At 35.6% G+C, this 20,261-nt stretch overlaps 1 protein-coding gene across 1 annotated transcript; it reads left to right on the top strand.

The window, feature by feature from the left end:
* Positions 1–10,414: 10,414 nt before the first annotated feature.
* On the top strand, positions 10,415–12,243 carry LOC113261399 (olfactory receptor 14K1-like). The gene is made up of 2 exons (XM_026507526.3): positions 10,415–11,327; positions 12,212–12,243. The coding sequence occupies exons 1-2, from the start codon at positions 10,415–10,417 to the stop codon at positions 12,241–12,243; spliced, it is 945 nt and encodes a 314-aa protein (XP_026363311.3).
* Positions 12,244–20,261: the final 8,018 nt, after the last annotated feature.

The raw sequence follows: 20,261 nt of genomic DNA on the forward strand, positions 1-20,261 counted from the left end.
GAAAAATCTAACATGCAGTTTTTATATTCTCACCTCAAGATGCTGCAACAGCAACAGAAGAACAGGCCTATTCCACGCAGGAGAGAGCAGTTGATCAAGATTAGAGCAGAAATCAATGAATTAGAAAACAGGATCACAGTAGAGCAGATCAACAGAACTAGAAGCTGGTTCTTTGAAAGAATTAATAAAATAGACAAACCACTGGCAAGACTTATCCAAAAGAATAGAGAAATGATCCAAATTAATAAAATTATGAAAGAAAAGGGAGAGATCACAACCAACACCAATGATATAGGAAGGATTATTAGAAAATTTATCAACAGCTTTATGCCAATAAATTAAGCAATCTGGAAGAGATGGAGGCCTTCCCGGAAACCTGTAAACTGCCAAGACTGAAACAGGAAGAAATTGACTTTTTAAACAGACCTATTAATTATGAAGAGATTGAAACAGTGATTAAAAACCTTCCAAAAAACAAAACACCAGAGCCTGATGGATTCCCCAGGGAATTCTAGCAAATATTCAAAGAAGAAATAATCCCTATTTTCCTGAAGCTGTTTCAAAAAATAGAAACAGAAGGAAAACTACAAAACTCATTCTATGAGGCCAATATTACCTTCATCCCCAAACCAGGCAAAGACCCCACCGAAAAGGAGAATTACAGACCCATTTCCCTAATGAATATGGACGCCAAAATTCTCAACAAGATCCTTGCTAATAGGATCCAACAGTACATTAAAAGGATTATCCATCATGACCAAGGGGGATTCATCCTTGGGATGCAAGGGTGTTTCAAGATTCACTAATCTATCAGTGTGATAGATTATATCAACAAGAAAAAAGCCAAAAATCATATGATTCTTTCTTACAATATTCTTGTCCATCTTGCATATTAGAGTAATGCTGATCCCAGTGAATGAGTTTGAAAGATGTCCTCTCCTTAGTTTTTTGTATGATTTTTTAAATTTTTTTTATTTTAATTTTTTTATTATTATTATATTATGTTAGTCACCATACAGTACATCCCTGGCTCCTGATGTAAAGTTCAGTGATTCATTAGTTGCGTATAACACCCAGTGCACCATGCAGTACGTGCCCTCCTTACTACCCATCACCAGTCTATCCCATTCTCCCACCGCCCTCCCCTCTGAAGCCCTCAGTGTTTCTCATAGTCCATAGTCTCTCATGCTTTTGTATGATTTTTAAAAAATTGATGCTAATTTTTCTTTTAAGTATATGGTAGAATTCACCAGCAAAGCCATATCACCAGGAGATATTTTGGTTTGGGGGAAAAGAAAAAAGAAAAAAAAATGTTGTTCCATTGTCTTTATTCATTATTGGCCAATTCATGCTTTTATTATGTCTCGGTCACTTGCATGTGTCTAAGATGTCTAATTGTTCATAGCAGTATGATTCTTTGTATTTCTGTGGTTTCATTTGTAACGTTACTCTTGCATTATGATTCTGTACAATTGAGTCCTCCCTCTCTCTTTGTTTTTGTTTTTTTGTTTTTGATTGGTCTAGATAAAGTTTATCAATTTTATTTATCTTTTGAAAACATAAGATCTTAGTTTTGTTAACCTTTTCTATCACTTTTCTATTCTTGATCTCATTTATTTCTGCCCTTATCTTTGTTATTCCCTTCCTTTTCCTAATTTTGTGCTTAGTTTCTCTTTTTACATTCTTTGAGGTATAAGGATAAATTGTTTATGTGATATATTTATTTATTTCTAATACAGGCATTTGTAGCTATAAACTGCTTTCTTAGAACTTCTTTTGTTATAGCCAATAGTCTTTGGCATACTTTGTTTCTGACTTTATTTGACTCTATCTCTCCACCTCTCTGTATCTCTCTCTGTCTCTCTATGTCTCTTTCTGTCATTCACTCTGTCTGTCTGTTTCTCTATTTTCACCTTTTCAAGGAACCTCCATACTGTTCTCCAGAGTGGCTGCACTAGTTTGTATTCCCATCAATGGTGTAAGAGAGTTCCCCTTTCTCCATATCCTCGCCAACATCTGTTGTTTCTCGAGTTGTTAATTATAGCCATTCTGACAGGTGTGAGTTAATATCTCACTGTAGTTTTGATTTGTATATCCCTGATGGTGAGTGATGTTGAGCATCTTTCTATATGTCTGTTAGCCATCTGTATGTCTTCTTTGGGAAAATATCTATTCATGTGTTCTGACCATTTATTACCTGGATTATTTATTTTCTGGGCATTGAGTTTGATAAGTTCTTTACAAATCTTGGATACTAGTCTTTTATCTGAAAAGACATTGGCAAATATCTTCTCCCATTGAGTATGTTGCCTTTAGGTTTTGTTGATTGTTTCCTTCACTTGCAGAAGCTTTTTATCTTGATGAAGTCCCAAACGTTCATGTTTGCTTTTGTCTTCTTTGCCTCCATAGAAGTGTCCAATAAGAAGTTGCTGGGGCTGAAGTCAAAGAGGTTGCTGTATGTGTTATTCTCTAGTATTTTGATGGTTTTCTATCTCACATTTAGGTCTTTCGTCCGTTTTGAATTTACTTTGTGTATATGAAAGTGGTTAGTTTCATTTTTCTGCATGTTGCTGTCCACTTTTACCAACACAATTTGTTAAAGAGATGCTTCCCTCCCCAATGAATATTCTTTCCTGTTTTGTTGAAGATTAGTGACCATATATTTGTGTATCCATTACTGAGTTTTCTATTCTACTTCATTATCTTTGTGTTTATTTATGTGCCTGTACCATACTTTCTTGATCACTACATCAGTGTATTGCAGCTTCAATTCCAACATTGTGACACCTCCAGTTTTGCTTTTCTTTTTCAAGATTGTTTTGGCTATTTGGGGTCTTTTGTGTATTTATACAAATTTTAGTATCATTTGTCCTAGCTCTGTGGAAAATGCTGGTGGTATTTTGATAGAGATGGTATTAAATATGTAAATTACTTTACATAATATAGACATTTTAAAAATATTTGTGCTTTTAATCCATGAGCATGGATTTTTTTTTTCAATTTCTTTCTGTCCTCTTAATTTTTTCATCAGTGTTTTATAATTTTCAGAGTACAAATCTTTTATCGCTTTGGTTAGGTTTATTCCTCAGTGCCTTATGGATTTTGGTGAAATTGTAAATGGGATCAATTCTTTGATTTATTTTTCTGCTGCTTCATTATTGGTGTATAGAAATGTAACAGACTTCTGTAAATTAATTTTGTATCCTGCCACTTTGCTGAATTCAGTTAGCAGTTCTTGCAATTCTTTGGTGGAGTCTTTTGGGTTTTCTACATAAAGCACCACGTTCTCTGTGAAGAGTCAACCTTTGACTTTTTCCTTGCCGATGTGGATGACTTTGCCTTTTATTTCCTTTTCTTGTCTGATTGCTGAGCCTAGGACTTCCAATATTATGTTAAATAACAGTGGTGAGAGTGGACATCCCTGTCTTGTTCCTTAATGTAAAGGAAAGCTCTCAGTTTTTCCACCACTGAGGATGATATTAGCTGTGCAACTTTAGTATATGGCCTTTATGATGTTACATTCCTTGTATCCCTACTTTGTTGAAGTTGGTTTTTTTTTAATCAAGAATGGATTTTGTACTTTGTCAAATGCTTTTTCTACATCTATTGGGAGGATCACATGGTTCTTATCCTTTATTTTGTTAATGATGTGTATCACAGATTAATTTGTGAATATTGAAACACCTTGCACCCCAGGAATAAATTTCTCTTGATCATGGTGAATAATCCCCTTAATGTACTGTTGAATTCGATTTGCTAGTACTTTGTTGAGGATTTCTGTATCTCCACTCATGAGGGATATTGACCTATAATTGTCTTGTTCACTGGGGTCTTTGCCTGGTTTTGGAATCCAGTTAGTATTGGCCTCATAGAATGATCTTGAACATTTTTTCTTAAATTCCACATATGAGTGAAATTTCATAGTATTCGTCTTTCTCTAACTTATTTTTCTTAGCATAGTATTTCTAACTCCATCCAAATTGTTGCAAATGACAAGACTTAATTCTTTCATTATGGTTGAGGAACCTTTCATTGTATATACATATACCACAACTTTATCAATTCATCAATGGATGGGTACTGGGGCTTATTCCATAATTTGTCTACTGTAGATATTGCTGCTATAAGCACCATGTTGCATGTCTCTTTTAATAGCATTTTTGTATTCTTTGGGTAAATACCTTTTAATGCATTTGCAGGATGATAAGGTGGTTCTATTTTTTTATTTTTTTACTTTTGGGTTAACCCCCATACTGTTTTGCAGAATGGCAGCATGAGTTTGTACTCTTACCAAAAATGTAAGAGTGCCCCCCTTTCTCCACATCCTTGACAACACCAGTTGTTTCTTTTGTTGTTGACTTTAGCCATTCTGACAGGTATGAGGTGATATCTCATTGTACTTTTAATTATATTTCCCTGATGGTAAGTGATGTTGACCATCTTTTCATATGGCTGTTGGTAATCTGGATGTCTTTGGAAAAATGTCTGTGCATGTCTTCTTCTCATTCTTAATTAGATTATTTTTTTTTAACGTGTTGAGTTTTATAAGTTCTTCATATATTTTTGATACTGACTCTTTTTTTTAAGTAAAAGTCATTTAGTTTATTTGATACTGACTCTTGATCAGATTTGAAATTTGCAAATATCTTCTTCCTCTCAGTAGGTTGCCTTTTAGTTTTGTTGATCGTTTCCTTCACTGTATGGCAGCTTTTTATTTTGATGAAGTCTCTATTAGTATCCACATATTTGTGATTTTTTCAATTTTCCTCTTCATGTTTTATCCTATAGATCTGGAGCAAGAAAAGATCATTATCTTCCATCTTTTTGCAACATTGTACTGAACATTGTAGCTAATGAAATCTGGCAAGCAAAAACAAAAAGAAAAACAGAAACAAAACATAAGAAATGAAGAAGTAAGTATTTTTTGACAGACAAAATAGGTCCAGAAAAATCTTAAGGACTTCACGCAAAAAGCAACTAAAGCTTCCTGTTATGGTAAAAATGATTCATAAGAAAATTAAAATATTGTGTAGTAGTTAAAAAAAAACAGTTTCATTTATATTATATAATGGGTTTATTTGTATCCTCAGAAATGTCACATGTTAACTCCTAAGTACCAGAATATCAGAAGGTGACCGTATTTGAAAGTACAGCTTTTAAGGAATAATTAACCTAAAATGGGGACATGTGGGTGTCTAATCTCATCTGATTACTTTTTTTAATACAATTTTATGTATTTACTTGATAGAGAGAGAACAGTTCAAGGGGAAGGGCAGGGGGAGAGGGAGATGCAGTCTCCTGCCTAAGCAGGAAGCCCAACGAAGGTCTTGATCCCAGGACCCTGATATCATGATCTAAGACAAAGGCACAAGCTTAACTCTCTGAGCTACTCAGGTGCCCTGATTACTATTCTTGTAAGAAAAAAATAGGACATACAGAGTGACACTCATGCACAAGGGGTTGGTCATTTGAAGAGACAACGAGAGGTCAGCCATGGGAAAGTAAAAGAGACATAACTCAGAAGAAACAACGCTACCCACACCTTATCTTAAACTTTTCAATTCTAGACCTGTGTGAAAATAATTCCTGTTTTAAATTACGCAATCTATGGCATTTTCATATGGCACCAGCGACTGACTAACACAGATTTGTATCTGAAAATGCATTATTTTAGTGATGAATTTAACAGAATATGAAATTGAATCATGTCCTCAAAGTGTAAAAATTGCTAATAGAATTTTCAAAGTTCTTTTAAAAATATAGAATATACCACCTCCGTTGCTCACTGTACTCAATATTGTTAGGATAACAATGTTCTCTACCTTGAGCTAGATTAAATCCCAATCAAAAGTATTCCAAGTGGTTTTGAAGTTGTTCAAGTGATTCAAGAGTTAATATTATGATGGTCCATGTGTGGGATGTATTATGGTATTGCTAAAGGAGCTTATGGTATCAGAAAATGATGAAAATAAGGCTAAAGATATAATTCAAACAAATCCATGATGAATGTTGTGGTGTTAATAAGAGATTCCTAGATGATAAAATCCAGATACAGGAAACTTGGAGATTGTGTTATCCAGTGTATCTAGAGAGGCAATAATTTAGAACAAACATTAAACAAATGAATAAATAATTGTGCATTTTCTAGAAGATAAGGGGAATATCACAGGATCAGATTCTGAAAATAGACTCCACTTTATCCCAACAATAAAGAAGACCCTGCTGATCTTCATTATTATGCTGGCCCTGAGAGGAGCCATGACTCTTACATGCTCATAGGATGTCATTGATATTATTTGACGACTGCTAAAGATGTTAGGAAATACAAGTTTGGGGGGAGTTTCTATCATGGTATTTCTATTCATTAGTGAGAACCTGAAGGAAAGTTATCTCACTGGAGTCTGGCTTAAATCCAGGGAGAGTGTAAAGGAAATATCAATTGTGGATTAAAAACCACATTATTAAACTGAAAGAGTAGTATGTCTCTTTGTGATTATCATTATTGAAATTTAACAGAAATTATTAGACTCAATTTAAAGATTAATGGATGCAGGCCTAAATGTAAATTGTTACCTGCTTTAGAAGCAAATGAATGTATTAGAATTCAATGGTCACAAACATAATGAATAATTAAAAGATGCTGTGTGGCTTATTCTAATGAGATCCAGTGAGACCTCATCCTTTATCTCACTGGAAAGAGGACAGTAGCGTCAACTTTCAAATCAGAGATGGGAGATGAGGGCAGAGTCTCAAAGGCTTTAGAATCTGAAAAATGAAATTTAGGGGCATCTGAAAGCCTGACCTTCTGAGAGAATCCCATGTACTTTATAAAGGTCCATTTGAATCTGTGTTAATAGCCTTGCCCTTTATTAGAGAAAGGATTGTTAGAGGCATAGGACATTAGGGACACATTTCCTTTTAGAACGTGGAGATGACACAAGGAAAAGACATACTGTCATGTACATGTCAGAGAAGCTCAATCGAAATCATGGTGAGTTTGATGGGAAGGGGGACACATGAAACAAGAACCTGGAGGCATATGGGAAAGTTATTCATAGTTTCCTGGCTCTTCTTATGACTTGAAAATAAGACTTTGTTTTTAACGAATAGTGTAAAAAGAAACCCCAAATTACTTATTTTATTTTTCTTTCATTTTTCTTTTATTTTATTTTTACTTCTTTCTCTGCTAAAGTTACTTTGAAACTCTTCTCATCAGTCTTTTCCTAAAAATGCTGTTCTTATTTTTAAGTATTTACTCAAATTCCAGTTAGTTAACATACAGAGCAATATATATAATTATATATATATAATGTACAGTATATATGCATATATGTGTATATATTATACACATCAGTGTATAGATAGATAGATGATAGATAGATAGAAAAATAGATAGATCAGTATATTAATTAAGTGTACAACATAGTATTCAACACCTAAATAAAATACCTGGTGCTCATCACAAGTGCACTCCTTAATCCCCATCACCTATTTCATTCTCCCATCTGCCTCCCCTCTGGTAACCCTCAATTTGTTCTGTATAGTTAAGAGTCTCTCTCTCTCTTTCTCCTTTGTTCATTTGTTTTCTAGAATGAAGTCATATGGTATTTGTCTTTTGCTGATTGGCTTATTTTGCTTAGCATTATACTCTCTAGATCATTTACATTGTTGTAAATGACAAGATATCATTCTCTTTTATAGCTGAATAATATTCCATTATATACATATAGATAGATAGATATATAAAGATATAGATATATAGATACAGATATAGATATATAGATATTTCTACCTTCAATCAAAAATAAAATGTCTAATGCCTTTTAATCCCTATGACAGCTTCTATTCTCTGCCATTTATTCAATTTTACATTATTAAATGAATACCTTTCAAAACAAAATATGATATCAAAATATTTTTAAAAATTGAATTTTTATAAGTGGTCTTTTAGGGAATTCCTGGCCTAAAGTCCCATGGGAGTAATAGAAATATTTGTTTTTTCTATTAGATATGTGAAAGTATTTGATATTGGGGCACATGAGTAGCTCAACTGGTTGAGTTTCTGACTCTTGATGCCAGCTCAGGTTATGATTTCGGGGTGCTGGATCAAGCACTACATAGACTGCATTCTCAGTGGGCAGTCTGCTGGAGATTTACTCTCTCCCTCTCTCTCTCTCACTCCCCCCACCTGAACTCTCTGTCTCTCTGTCTCTCTCAAATAAACAAATAAAAATATTTAACAATTAAAATTAAAATCATATGATATTTATATGAACATATTTTTACATCAAAATATGACTTTATATCTCATTAACACAGTAATTATTTGTACATAGGTGGTTTCAAAGTACTGTTTACTGTAAGATGAAAAATATTAACTTTTTTGGTTTTATACATTTAACTTAATCAAAAGAAATGTGATATTAAACTATAGGAAATTTCATATTAAGTATTAATTATTGTTTTTGATTATGGAAAATATTAATAATTGTGCCTGATTGCAAAACCAGTAGGGGTGACTTTCACATGTTAAAATAAATATTGGTTTTATTAATAAGAAATTATGTCCACATGTGAAACAAAGACAGCACTGGTCAAACTATATGTGTATGTTTATTTCACGCTTCTCAGAATTACAGATGAATAAGAGCTCCACAAAATGTAACTTGACAGAAGCTGAGAATCATCACATTGAAAGTAGCAGAAACTGCATAAAGGATCAGTAGTATGTCTGAGCTCACTTTTCTAGGTGGAAAGAAGAAACATCAGAATAGGCACAAAGGAACCTTCAATATGGCTCACTGTCACATGGAGAAGGACTAAATACTGCTCTTGTTCCAGTGCACCTACACTGTGCTGATGCTGGATTACTCAGATATTGAGGCACTGGAATTAAAATGATGGGGAAAGACTTTCCTAGGTATAAAAGCCTATGTAGGATAACAATGATCAATACCCACTACCTTTAGCTTTCAAGAGAAACTCCATGTCATGGGGTGTAAATCTGATGATTGGGAAGATGAATGATAATGCAGGAGAGATGGCCTCGGGGACAGGGACTTCCCAAAAGTCTGAGAACAGGGAAAGGCTGACGGGAAAGATTCTGAGGGTGAAGGAAGTTAGTACTCAATTAGATTCACTATATCACTGTATCAAATGCTGAGTTTCACTTACAGAGGTTAAGGGAAATTTTTATTACAGTTTGTTCTCTTTTCTTAAATTACAGTGTTCACTGAGAAAGCTACACATATTGTGAGGGGTTGAAGGAGGTTGCATGGAGACCTAAAGAAATTGTCGCTGAAATGATGCTAAAGTACAATTAAAGGGTGATGGGTATTAAGTAGGACACATATTTTGATGAGCACTGGGTGTTGTATGGAACTAATGAATCATTGAACACTACATCAAAAACTAATTATGTACTCTATGTTGGTTAATTGAACATAATAATAAAAAAAATAAATAAAGGACAATCTGAGGGACAAAAATATGACCACGAATCTCCCCCATGGGGTCTGTGAGCAATCACAGTCATGTTGTTCTTTTCATGAAAAAATTGTACTATATATATTTAAACCAATTTGGCAAAATTACCAGGGTAGCTTTCTGTTCTGTTTTTTAGTAAACATCTGCATGAAAAAATTAGCAAATACTATTGATTATATTGTCTTTTGTAATATTTTATTTATTTGAGAGAGAGAGAGAGAGAGCATGCAATAGAGCATGAGTGGGGTGGAGGGACAAAGGGAGAAGGAGAAGCAGACTCCCTGCTGAGCAGGGAGCCCTACTCTGGGCTGGATACCAGGATCCTGGGATCATGACCTGAGCTGAAGGTAGATGTTTAACGAACTGAGCCACGCAGTCACCCCATTGATGATATTTTCACCAAAAAATTAGTTTTTAATGAAAACATGGGATAAACCTTAATGTCCTTCATTGAAAAGTGGGTAATATATTAGAATATCAACTAACATTAATGATATTTAAACAATTTGCAATGTGCTACAAAGCAAAAATTCATCCGTGACTTCCAAGGCACATCAACATTTACATCAGTTAAGCTATTTATGGATAATTAATATGCATTCTATTACAATTAGAATTATGTGGTCAATTCTGTAATTCCTGCAGAAATAAATTTACCCAAAAATCATTTCAAGTATTGAGTTAGGGAGGGAAGTGGAATGATTTTCATCTTTCACAATGAATTTAAGTCCAGTGATATTGGACTGTTATGCTTATAGCTGTTTTATTCCTGAGTAAACTATAAATATAGATATCTTGGTATTTTGATTTTCCACCTATCCCATGATCCTACTATGTACATGTTTCAAAGATAATGAAGCAAATAATATTTTCTTATATTAATATAACTTTTTTTATTTATTCAATAGGATGTTTTTCATTTTAAAATATGATGAATCAAACACTAACGATGGAATTCCTGCTTCTGAGATTCACCGAGAGCCGGGTGCTGTTGAGGGTACATGCCGTGCTCTTCTTACTGATCTACCTAGTGGCCATAGCAGAGAATTTAACCATCATCCTCCTCACAATTCTTGACCAACGCCTCCACACTCCAATGTACTTCTTCCTAAGGCACTTATCCTTCTTAGATATGTGTCTCATTTCTGCCACAGTCCCCAAATCCATCCTCAACTCCATCACCTCCACTGACTCCATCTCTTTTCTGGGATGTGTGTTACAGCTCTACCTCGTGGTACTAATGTCTGGGTCTGAGATTGGCATTCTCACTGCAATGTCCTACGACCGCTATATTGCCATCTGTCGCCCTCTGCATTATGAAGCTGTTATGAGCAAAGAGGTCTGTGTCCAGCTGGTGTTAGTCTCCTGGCTCAGTGGAGGGGTCTTTGGAATCTTGTACTCAGCTGGGACGTTCTCTTTAAATTTTTGTGGGTCCACGAAGATACATCAGTTATTTTGTGATGTGCCTGCCCTACTGAAGCTCACTTGTTCTGTGAAACATGTGACTATTAATGTCAGTGTGGACATTGGGGTCTGTTATGGATTTTCATGTTTAGTTTGCATTGTGGTCTCTTATGTATATATTTTCTCCACTGTGTTAAAGATCCCAACCAGGCAGAAGCAGTGCAAAGCCTTTTCCACCTGCTTGCCTCACCTCATTGTGGTGAGTGCTTTCCTTCTAACAGGGGTTATTGCTTATTTAAAGCCAACCTCTGATGAGCCTTCTCTTCCTGACTTGTTAATGTCTATGTTCTATTCTGTGGTACCCCCCATCTTGAACCCTGTTATCTACTGTCTGAGGAGCAAAGATATTAAATCAGCTCTCGTTAAAGTCCTATGGAGATTAGCCGATTATTTTACAGGACAATACTGAACATTTTTGGAAATTAAAATGAAGCAAAAAAAAAAGGAAAAAAGAAATTAAAATTAAAGTACTCATTTTTATTTTGAAAATAGATGTTAGAAATGTTGCCCCATTTCATATCACCTCAATTGTGTCCTTTTTTAAATAAAAATATTATTTATTATAGTATGTTAGTCACCATACAGTACATCCCTAGTTTCTGATGGAAAGTTTCATGATTCATTACTTGAGTATAACACCCAGTGCACCATCCAATATGTGCCCTCCTTAATACCTGTCACCAGCCTTTCCCATTCCTCCCCCCCCCCAAAGCCATCAGTTTGTTTCCCAGAGTCCATAGTCACTAGTGGTTCAGTCCCTCTTCTGTTTTCCCCCTCTTTCTTCTTCCCTTCCTTCTCCTACCTATCTTCCTACTTCTTATGTTCCATAAATGAGTGAAAACATATGATAATTGTCTTTCTCTGTTTGACTTATTTAGCTTAGCATTATCTCCTCCAGTCCCATCCATGTTGCAGCAAATGTTGAGAAATCATTCTTTTTGATGGCTGAGTAATATTCCATTGTATGTATGGACCACACCTTCTTAACCTAGTCATCTGTTAAAGGGCATCTCAGTTCCTTCCATGATTTAGCTATTGTGGACAATGCTGCTATGAACACTGGGGTGCATATGGCCCTTCTCTTCCCTACGTTTCTATCTTTGGTGTAGATACCTAGTAGTCCAATGGCTGGATCATAGAGTAGCTCAATTTTTAACTTTTTTAAGGGGCCTCCACATTGTTTTCCAGAGTGGCTGTACCAACTTGCATTCTCATCAACAATTGTGTCCTGAATAAAACTTTGTTTAAAAAAAAAAAAAGGATGTTAAAAAGAGTGGAGTGATGGAAAGATGACAAAATTTGAAGTTAGGAAGTAGAATTTCCTTTTTTATTCCTCAATGAAATATTTGGGATTATTCCTAATAAGATCAATAATATATTCATGGAGTCTTGTTAGTAATGATCTCAGGTTGTCAGGTTTTTGTTTGTTTGTTTGTTTGTTTCATTTCAGAGAGAGAGTGTAGTAGAATGAGCAGGGTGGAGGGTCAGAGAGAGAGAGGGAGAAGCAGACTCCCAGCTGAGCAGGGAGCCAGACCTTGAGCTCAATCTCAGGACCCCAGAATCATGACCTGAGGGAAAGCCATATGTTTAACCAACTGAGCCACTCACGTGCCCCTCAGATTGTCAGTTATAATTGAAAATAATTTTCTCTTATACTCCTTCATCCTCTATCTTCCTTATATTGAAATTATGAAGTTTTTTAATCTTATATCTTTAGTGAATTGGACTCCTGTGCTGAGCTACAGATATATGAGATTTGCATGAAATTTTTATTCCTCCAAAATCATCTTCCATGACATTTCATTTATATCATTTTTAATATCCCAGATTTTGTGTCTATATTTTATTTATTCCTCTTTATAACATTTGCTTTTAACTATCCCATGGGAATTTGATTATTTACTTAATGATTTATTTACTTTTAAGTAGGTGCCACACCCAATGTGGAGTGCAACATGGGGCTTGAACTCACGACCCTGAGGTCCAGACCTGAACTGAGATCCAGAGTCAGGACACTTAACCAACTGAGCCAGCCAGGCACCTTGAAAAATTGATTTTAGTTTAAATTGATTTTGACTGAGTTTTGCAGTTTAGGAAAATATTCAATTTACTCACAAGCTTCAGTTATTTGACTTATATATGTTTGATGATGGATTTTATAGAATTACTCATATATTTAAAAAGTTGATTCTTTGCATCTTTGTTTCTTTTGATGAAAATCACATTTTTTGTGCTCATATATTTTTTCCTTTTTGTATAAATTAACTTTTACCTAATGTGTTGATGCTAGATATTGGGCTAATTGTTTCTTTTAATAATGTTGGAATTATGAAAATAGCATCTGGCACTGTTACTCTCATTGTGCTAAATCCCACATCCACTTTTTCCCAGATTTCACTATCATATAACATTTCAAACAGCCTAAATATTTAAAAATGATTTACTTAGCATTATATCTTCCAGTGCCGTCCATGTTGCAGCAAATGTTGAGAACTCATTCTTTCTGATACCTGAGTAATATTCCATTGTATATATGGACCACAACTTCTTAATCCAGTCATCTGTTGAAGGGCATCTTGGTTCCTTCCACGATTTAGCTATTGTGGACAAAACTGCAGTGAACATTGGGGTGCATATGGCCCTTCTTTAATGCTAAGTGAAATAAGTCAAGCAGAGAAAGACAATTATCATATGGTTTCTCTCATCTATGGAACATAAGAACTAGGAAGATTGGTAGGAGAAGAAAGGGATAAAGAAAGGGGGATAATCAGAAGGTGGAATGAAGCATGAGAGACTATGGACTCTGAGAAACAAACTGAGGGCTTCAGAGGGGAGGGGGTGGGGGAATGGGATAGACTAGTGATGGGTAGTTAGGAGGGCACATATTGCGTGGTGCACTGGGTGTTATACACAACTAATGAATCATCGAAATTTACATCAAAAACCAGGGATATACTGTATGGTGACTAATATAATATAATAAAAAAACATTAAAATTAAAAAATTGGAAAAAAATAAAATAAAAATTGTTTACATTTTTTTGCTTCAGGAAACTGTCTTGTCACTTTTATTCTTCCAACCAATGTGAATTGATGTGAAATTAAACGGTTAGAAAACAGAGACTGAGGGAAGATGGGTAGCATGTTTTCAGTTATATGCTTATAACATAGAGACATAAAAAAAGTACCTTTCTATTCTGTAGCAATACCTTTCATGTTCTGTAGACTCCTCATTGCATTTTTTGAAGCTTTATATTATTCTGCTCATGAAATCTACTAGTCCAAATTATACCCATATTTCAAAACCTAGCTTAGATAAGGTTTTGATATAGAGAATTATGAGAACACTTTTTTTTAAGATTTTATTTATTCAACAGAGATAGAGACAGCCAGTGAGAGAGGGAACACAAGCAGGGGGAGTGGGAGAAGAAGAAGCAGGCTCCCAGTGGAGGAGCCTGATGTGGGGCTCGATCCCATAACTCCAGGATCAGGCCCTGAGCCCAAGGCAGACGCTTAACCGCTGTGCCACCCAGGCGCCCCTATGAGAACACTTAATTGCACATTTCCCAATCTCTAAATCCTTGTACATAGTTGATAGAAATGGTTTTGATATCTCTTCCAGTTAGACTCATACATATAGTTGGTTAAAAAAAAAAACAAACATATCCCTTCTAATAAGCAAACTGTTTTAACACAAAACAGCTGTTTTAAGTGATGCTTATGTGAAAAGCCCATACATAAATAAACTTGGATTTATTTCCTTAGTCCAAATCATAGTTCTGATCATATAATAATTACACCATAACTTCTCCTATAACATACATTTGATATCAAATCATTTCTTTTTTTTTCAAAAGCACCACAAATTTAAATATGTATATTTCTGAAAAATAAACATTACATTAAATGAATATATCAATTTTGAATGAACACCTATTATAAAAGCATTGGGATATGAAACAAATGCTTATCATAGAATTAAGGACATGCAATAATGAGTAAACTTTAAAGAGAAATCATAAGGAGTAGGTTATAAATCACACAAGTATACATACACAGACACATGAATACAACCCAATTTTCAACTGGGGTAAACAGAGTTAATGTGTAGTATAATGAAGTAGAACTGAGATGATTTCTTTTTTTTAAGATCTTATTTATTTATTTGTCAGAGAGAGAGAGAGAGAGACAGCACAAGCAGGGGGTACAGCAGGCAGAGGGAAAGGGAGAAGCAGGCTCCTGCTGGGCAAGGAGCCCAATGTGGGACTTGATTCCAGGACCGTGGGATCATGCCCTGAGCCAAAGTGAGATGCTTAACTGACTGAGCCACCCAGATGTCCAAGGGACTGAGATGATTTATTATGTTTTACATTCACTCAAATCAAGGCAAACTGTAACCTAAGTCATGCATCCTTTGTAATGTAGTGTTCTGATAAAAGAGCTTATTACTTTGGCAATTTTTTTGATTAAATCCTTTCTCCATCATCTTGGTCCTCCTTTGCCTACTCCATGGAACTTTAAACATGCAGTATATTATTATTATTTATGATGATTGATGATGATGATGATGATGATGATGATAGTGATATCACATAGTATACTCTACTTCCATGCATTAGATGGGGACCTGACACAGCTATTGAGACCATGCAAGATTATATGTCCTTTCTATCATGACATAACAATCCCCTCCCACCCCAAACTTTACTATCACAATAATGATTCAGATAAAAATGAATGCAAATAGTTTTACCACCTCATTTAAAAAGAAGCCTTTTATATCTGGAAAAACATTTTATTCTTCATAAGTTGAAACAAAACAGGTGTGATTATTTTAGAAAACTTCTGCACAAAGAACTTCTCAACCTCCATACACGAGAAACAAATAAACAAATCATAAAATGGGCGGAAGATATGAACAGACACTTTTCCAATGAAGACATACAAATGGCTAACAGACACATGAAAAAAGATTCAAAATCATTAGCCCTCATGGAAATCCAAATCAAATTCACACTAAGATACCACCTTATGCCAGTTAGAATGGCAAAAATAGACAAGGCAAGAAACAGCAATTGTTGGAGAGGATGTGGAGAAAGGGAATCCCTCCTACATTGTTGGTGGGAATGCAAGTTGTTACAGCCACTCTGGAAAACTGTGGAGGTCCCTTAAAAAGTTAAAAATTGAGCTACCCTATGATCCAGCCATTGCACTACTGAGTATCTACCCCAAAGATACAGACGTAGTGAAGAGAAGGGCCATATGCACCCCAATGTTCATAGCAGCTTTGTCCACAATAGCTAAATCATGGAAGGAGCCGAGATGCCCTTCAACAGATGACTGGATTAAGAAGATGTGGTCCATATATACAATGGAATATTACTCAGCTATCAAAAAAAAAAAAAACGATTTCTCAACATTTGCTGCAACATGGACTGGATGGGAGGAGATAATGCTAAGAGAAATAAGTCAAGCAGAGAAAGACAATTATCATATGGTTTCTCTCATCTATGGAACATAAGAAGTAGGAAGATTGGTAGGAGAAGAAAGGGATAAAGAAAGGGGGGTAATCAGAAGGGAAAATGAAGCATGAGAGACTATGGACTCTGAGAGATAAACTGAGGGCTTCAGAGGGGAGGGGGGTGGGGGAATGGGATAGGCTGGTTATGGGTGGTAGGGAGGGCACGTATTGCATGGTGCACTGGGTGTTATATGCAACTAATGAATCATGGAACTTTACATCAAAAACAGGGATGTATTGTATGGTGACTAACATAATATAATAAAAAATTTAAAAAAGAAAACTTCGGCACAGTGTTTAATAAATGTGTGGGAAAGTCTGAATTTGGCATCGTGTAAACAATTTTATTTATTTATTTGTTTTCTGATATTTTAAAATATTTATTTAAAAGACCCCACAAGTTGGAAATTGAATCAAATATCCAGCACTAGTCCTTTGACTGTTTCCCCCACAAAATGTGGGCTTTCACTGTGAGCCAAATCCCAGAGAATGTCCAATATGGTAAAACAAGTAGGAGATTAAGATTACATTTAGTTGCCATTTCAATCAAAAAATTTGTCCTTCCTTCTGTCACATCTATACAATGTACAGTTTTTTTAATCATTTCTTCTTCTGTACTTGAAGTAATACCAAAGTTTTTAAATGTAATTTTATAAGTCTTCACATCTAAAGAACAAGTTATTCTTTCTTTACCCTAAAATTATTAATTCTTTCCACATAATTTGTATATAAATTTTCAAACAATCCTACCAAGTTTCTGATTACATAAAGCAGGATTATTTTCTACGTTTATTTTTGTTTTACTTATTTTAAATAACCTCTACATCCAATGTGGGGCTCCTACGTACAACCATGAGATCAAGAGTCACATGCTCTTATGACTGAGCCACCCAGGTGCCCCAAACAGAATTTAATTTTTATTTATAATTATATTAAATCTTATAAATGCAGAAACTTGAATATTTAACTTTTTTTTCCTAATTGCATTTTCTTTTTTCTTAAGATTTTATTTGTTCATTTTTGCAAGAAAGTGATAGACAGAGCAAATTTGGGGGGTGGGGAGGGCAGAGGGAGACACCATCCCTCTGCTGAGCAGGGATCTCCTTGTGGGACTGGATCCCATAGCCCTGGGATCATGAATTGAGTGGAAGTCAGAAGTTTTACTGACTGAGCCACCCAGGCACCTTCCCATTGTATTTTCTAATTTCTGAATATTTTCACTGATCTTCATTACTTAGTAGATTTCTGACTTTCCTTCTTGCGTAAATTTCATTCTCTGTGAAGAACAGTTATTTTCTGTTAAGCATGCTGGTCTGGGTACGCTGAGTTTTTGTTTGTTTAATTGTTTGTTTGCTTTGGTTTTAGGGGTAAGATTTTGTTGTGTTGATCTGAGTCCTCTGATGAGAAGATGACAGGAAAGATTAGACAGGAAGGGTATCTATTGTTGGAAGACACTCTTCATAGATTTTTATTACTCCTACACATTCTGCTTGATATGCTAAGCATGTAAGACACTAAAGACACTCACATTTTTTGTTTTGTTTTGTTTTTTGTTTTTCCTCAGTGTCAGGGTAAACAACCTTGAAATATGTGGTAATTGACTCTCCCCCTCTGTGGAACAAAGAACAATCTTAATTTTTGCTTGCTATAATATAGCAGGGCTCCTTAGTTCACTTTCTCTCAATTATAATGCAAATCCACTTAAGAGGACTGATCTATCCTGAAGCATTGCATCTTCACCATGGGACTTGGGGGCAAGTGGAAGAATCTTGAATCTTCTGGCAGGATCCATGAAAGGGTAACATCTAACTTATTAGCTTTCAGGTAAAATAAAGTTACATCCCAGACAATACATCTATTCTGGGAAGGAGCCAGAAGAGTCAGGAATAACAGTCACTCCACAATGCAAGTCTGACTCATGTGAAGCAGAGATGAAAGAAGTGCAGTTAAACACTACCAAACCTCTGGCAAGGTTGATGGGGAGTCCTTTATTTAAAATCACTCATCACATGGGAAGTCTGGGTGGCACAGCCAGTTAAGCATCCAACTCTTGGTCTGGCTTAGGTCATGATCTCAGGGTACTAGGATTGAGCCCCACATCTGGCTCCACACTCACTGGGGATTCTGCTTGAGATTCTATGTCTCCCTCTGCCTCTGCCCCTCCCACTCATGTTCTCTCTCTCAAAAAATGAATAAAATCTTTAAAAAATCACTCATCACAGGATTTATTTCTCTCAGTAATTAACTTGCCTTAGTTTACCTGATCTGCTCAGATTATCTGGGGGCAGACCAGGGAATGTGTGGCATTGGGGCACTCTTGGTGATTGATTTGAAAGCACAGCACCTGGTGGTGTTAGTTATGCTTCCCTCAGTGATCTGAGAGATCCACTCCCATGGCTGCTACATGGGATAATATATTCCAGGATAGTCATTATTTTCTTTAAGTTATTCAAGGTATCATGTCACATTCTTTTGGCTTTCCTTATTGTTACCTAGAAATCCAGTAACTATCTAAATGATGACTTTTGAAACAGATTTTTTTTTATGTTTTTGTTTTGTTTTGTTTTAATATGCTTATTACTATTAAGATTTCAGTTTCTTTTACTTTTACTTTTTTTCTCAAATTGGCTAGTCTGGGTGCAGATTTCCTTTTATGTTTGAAGGAAGTATTTCTGGGAAAACCTGACATTAGCTCTCATTATTTCTTTCATCGTAATTTCTTTTTTAATATTTACTTATTGAATAGAGAGAGCACGAGACAGAGCACAACACAGGGAGGGGCAGAGAGAGCTGGAGAAGCAGGCTCCCTGCTGAGCAGGGAGCCCAATGCAGGACTTGATCCCAGGACCCTGGGATAATGACCTGAGCTGAAGGCAGCTGCTTAACTGACTGAGCCACCCAGGTGTGCTAGGAATTACAAGGTTTTGTTTGTTTGTTTTTGTTTTTATGTTATGTTATTCACCATACAGTACTTCATTAGTTCCTGATGTAGTGCTCCATGATTCATCGTTTGCACACAACACCCAATGCTCCTTGCAATACGTGCCCTCCTTAATATCCATCACTGCTCTAACCCTCCCTCCATGCCCCTCCCCTCTGAAATCCTCAGTTTGTTTCCCAGAGTCAATAGTCTTTCATGGTTCATCTTCCCCTCTGTTCCCCGCCCCCCTTCATTTTCCGCTTGCTTCTTCTAACGTCCTCCATGCTAGTCCTTATGTTCCACAAATAAGTGAAACCATATGATAATTGTCTTTCTCTGTTTGACTTATTTCACTTTGTGTAATCCCTTCCATTTCCATCCATGTTGATGCAAATGGTGGATATTAATCCTTTCTGATGGTTGAGTCATATTCCATTGTATATATGGATGACATCTTCTTAATCCAGTCATCTGTTGAAGGACATCTCAGCTCCTTCCACAGTTTGGTTATTGTGGACATTATTGTTATGAACATTGGGGTTCATGTGACCCTTCTTTTCTCTACATCTGTATCTTAGGGGTAAATACCCAGTAGTGCAATTGATGCATCATAGGGTACCTCTATTTTTAACTTTTTGAGGAAACTCCATACTGTTTTCCAAAGTGGCTGTACCAGCTTGCATTCCCACCAACAATGTTAAGAGGGTTCTCCTTTCTCCACATCCTCACCAACATTTGTTGTTTCCTGTCTTGTTAATTTTTGCCATTCTAACTGGTGTAAGGTGGTATCTCAATGTGATTTTGATTTGAATTTCCCTGATAGCTAATGATGTTGAACATTTCTTCATGTGTCTTTTAGCCATTTCTATGT

This window comes from Ursus arctos, unplaced genomic scaffold, assembly GCF_023065955.2.
Source record: "Ursus arctos isolate Adak ecotype North America unplaced genomic scaffold, UrsArc2.0 scaffold_5, whole genome shotgun sequence".
In the NCBI taxonomy this organism is placed as follows: domain Eukaryota; kingdom Metazoa; phylum Chordata; class Mammalia; order Carnivora; family Ursidae; genus Ursus; species Ursus arctos.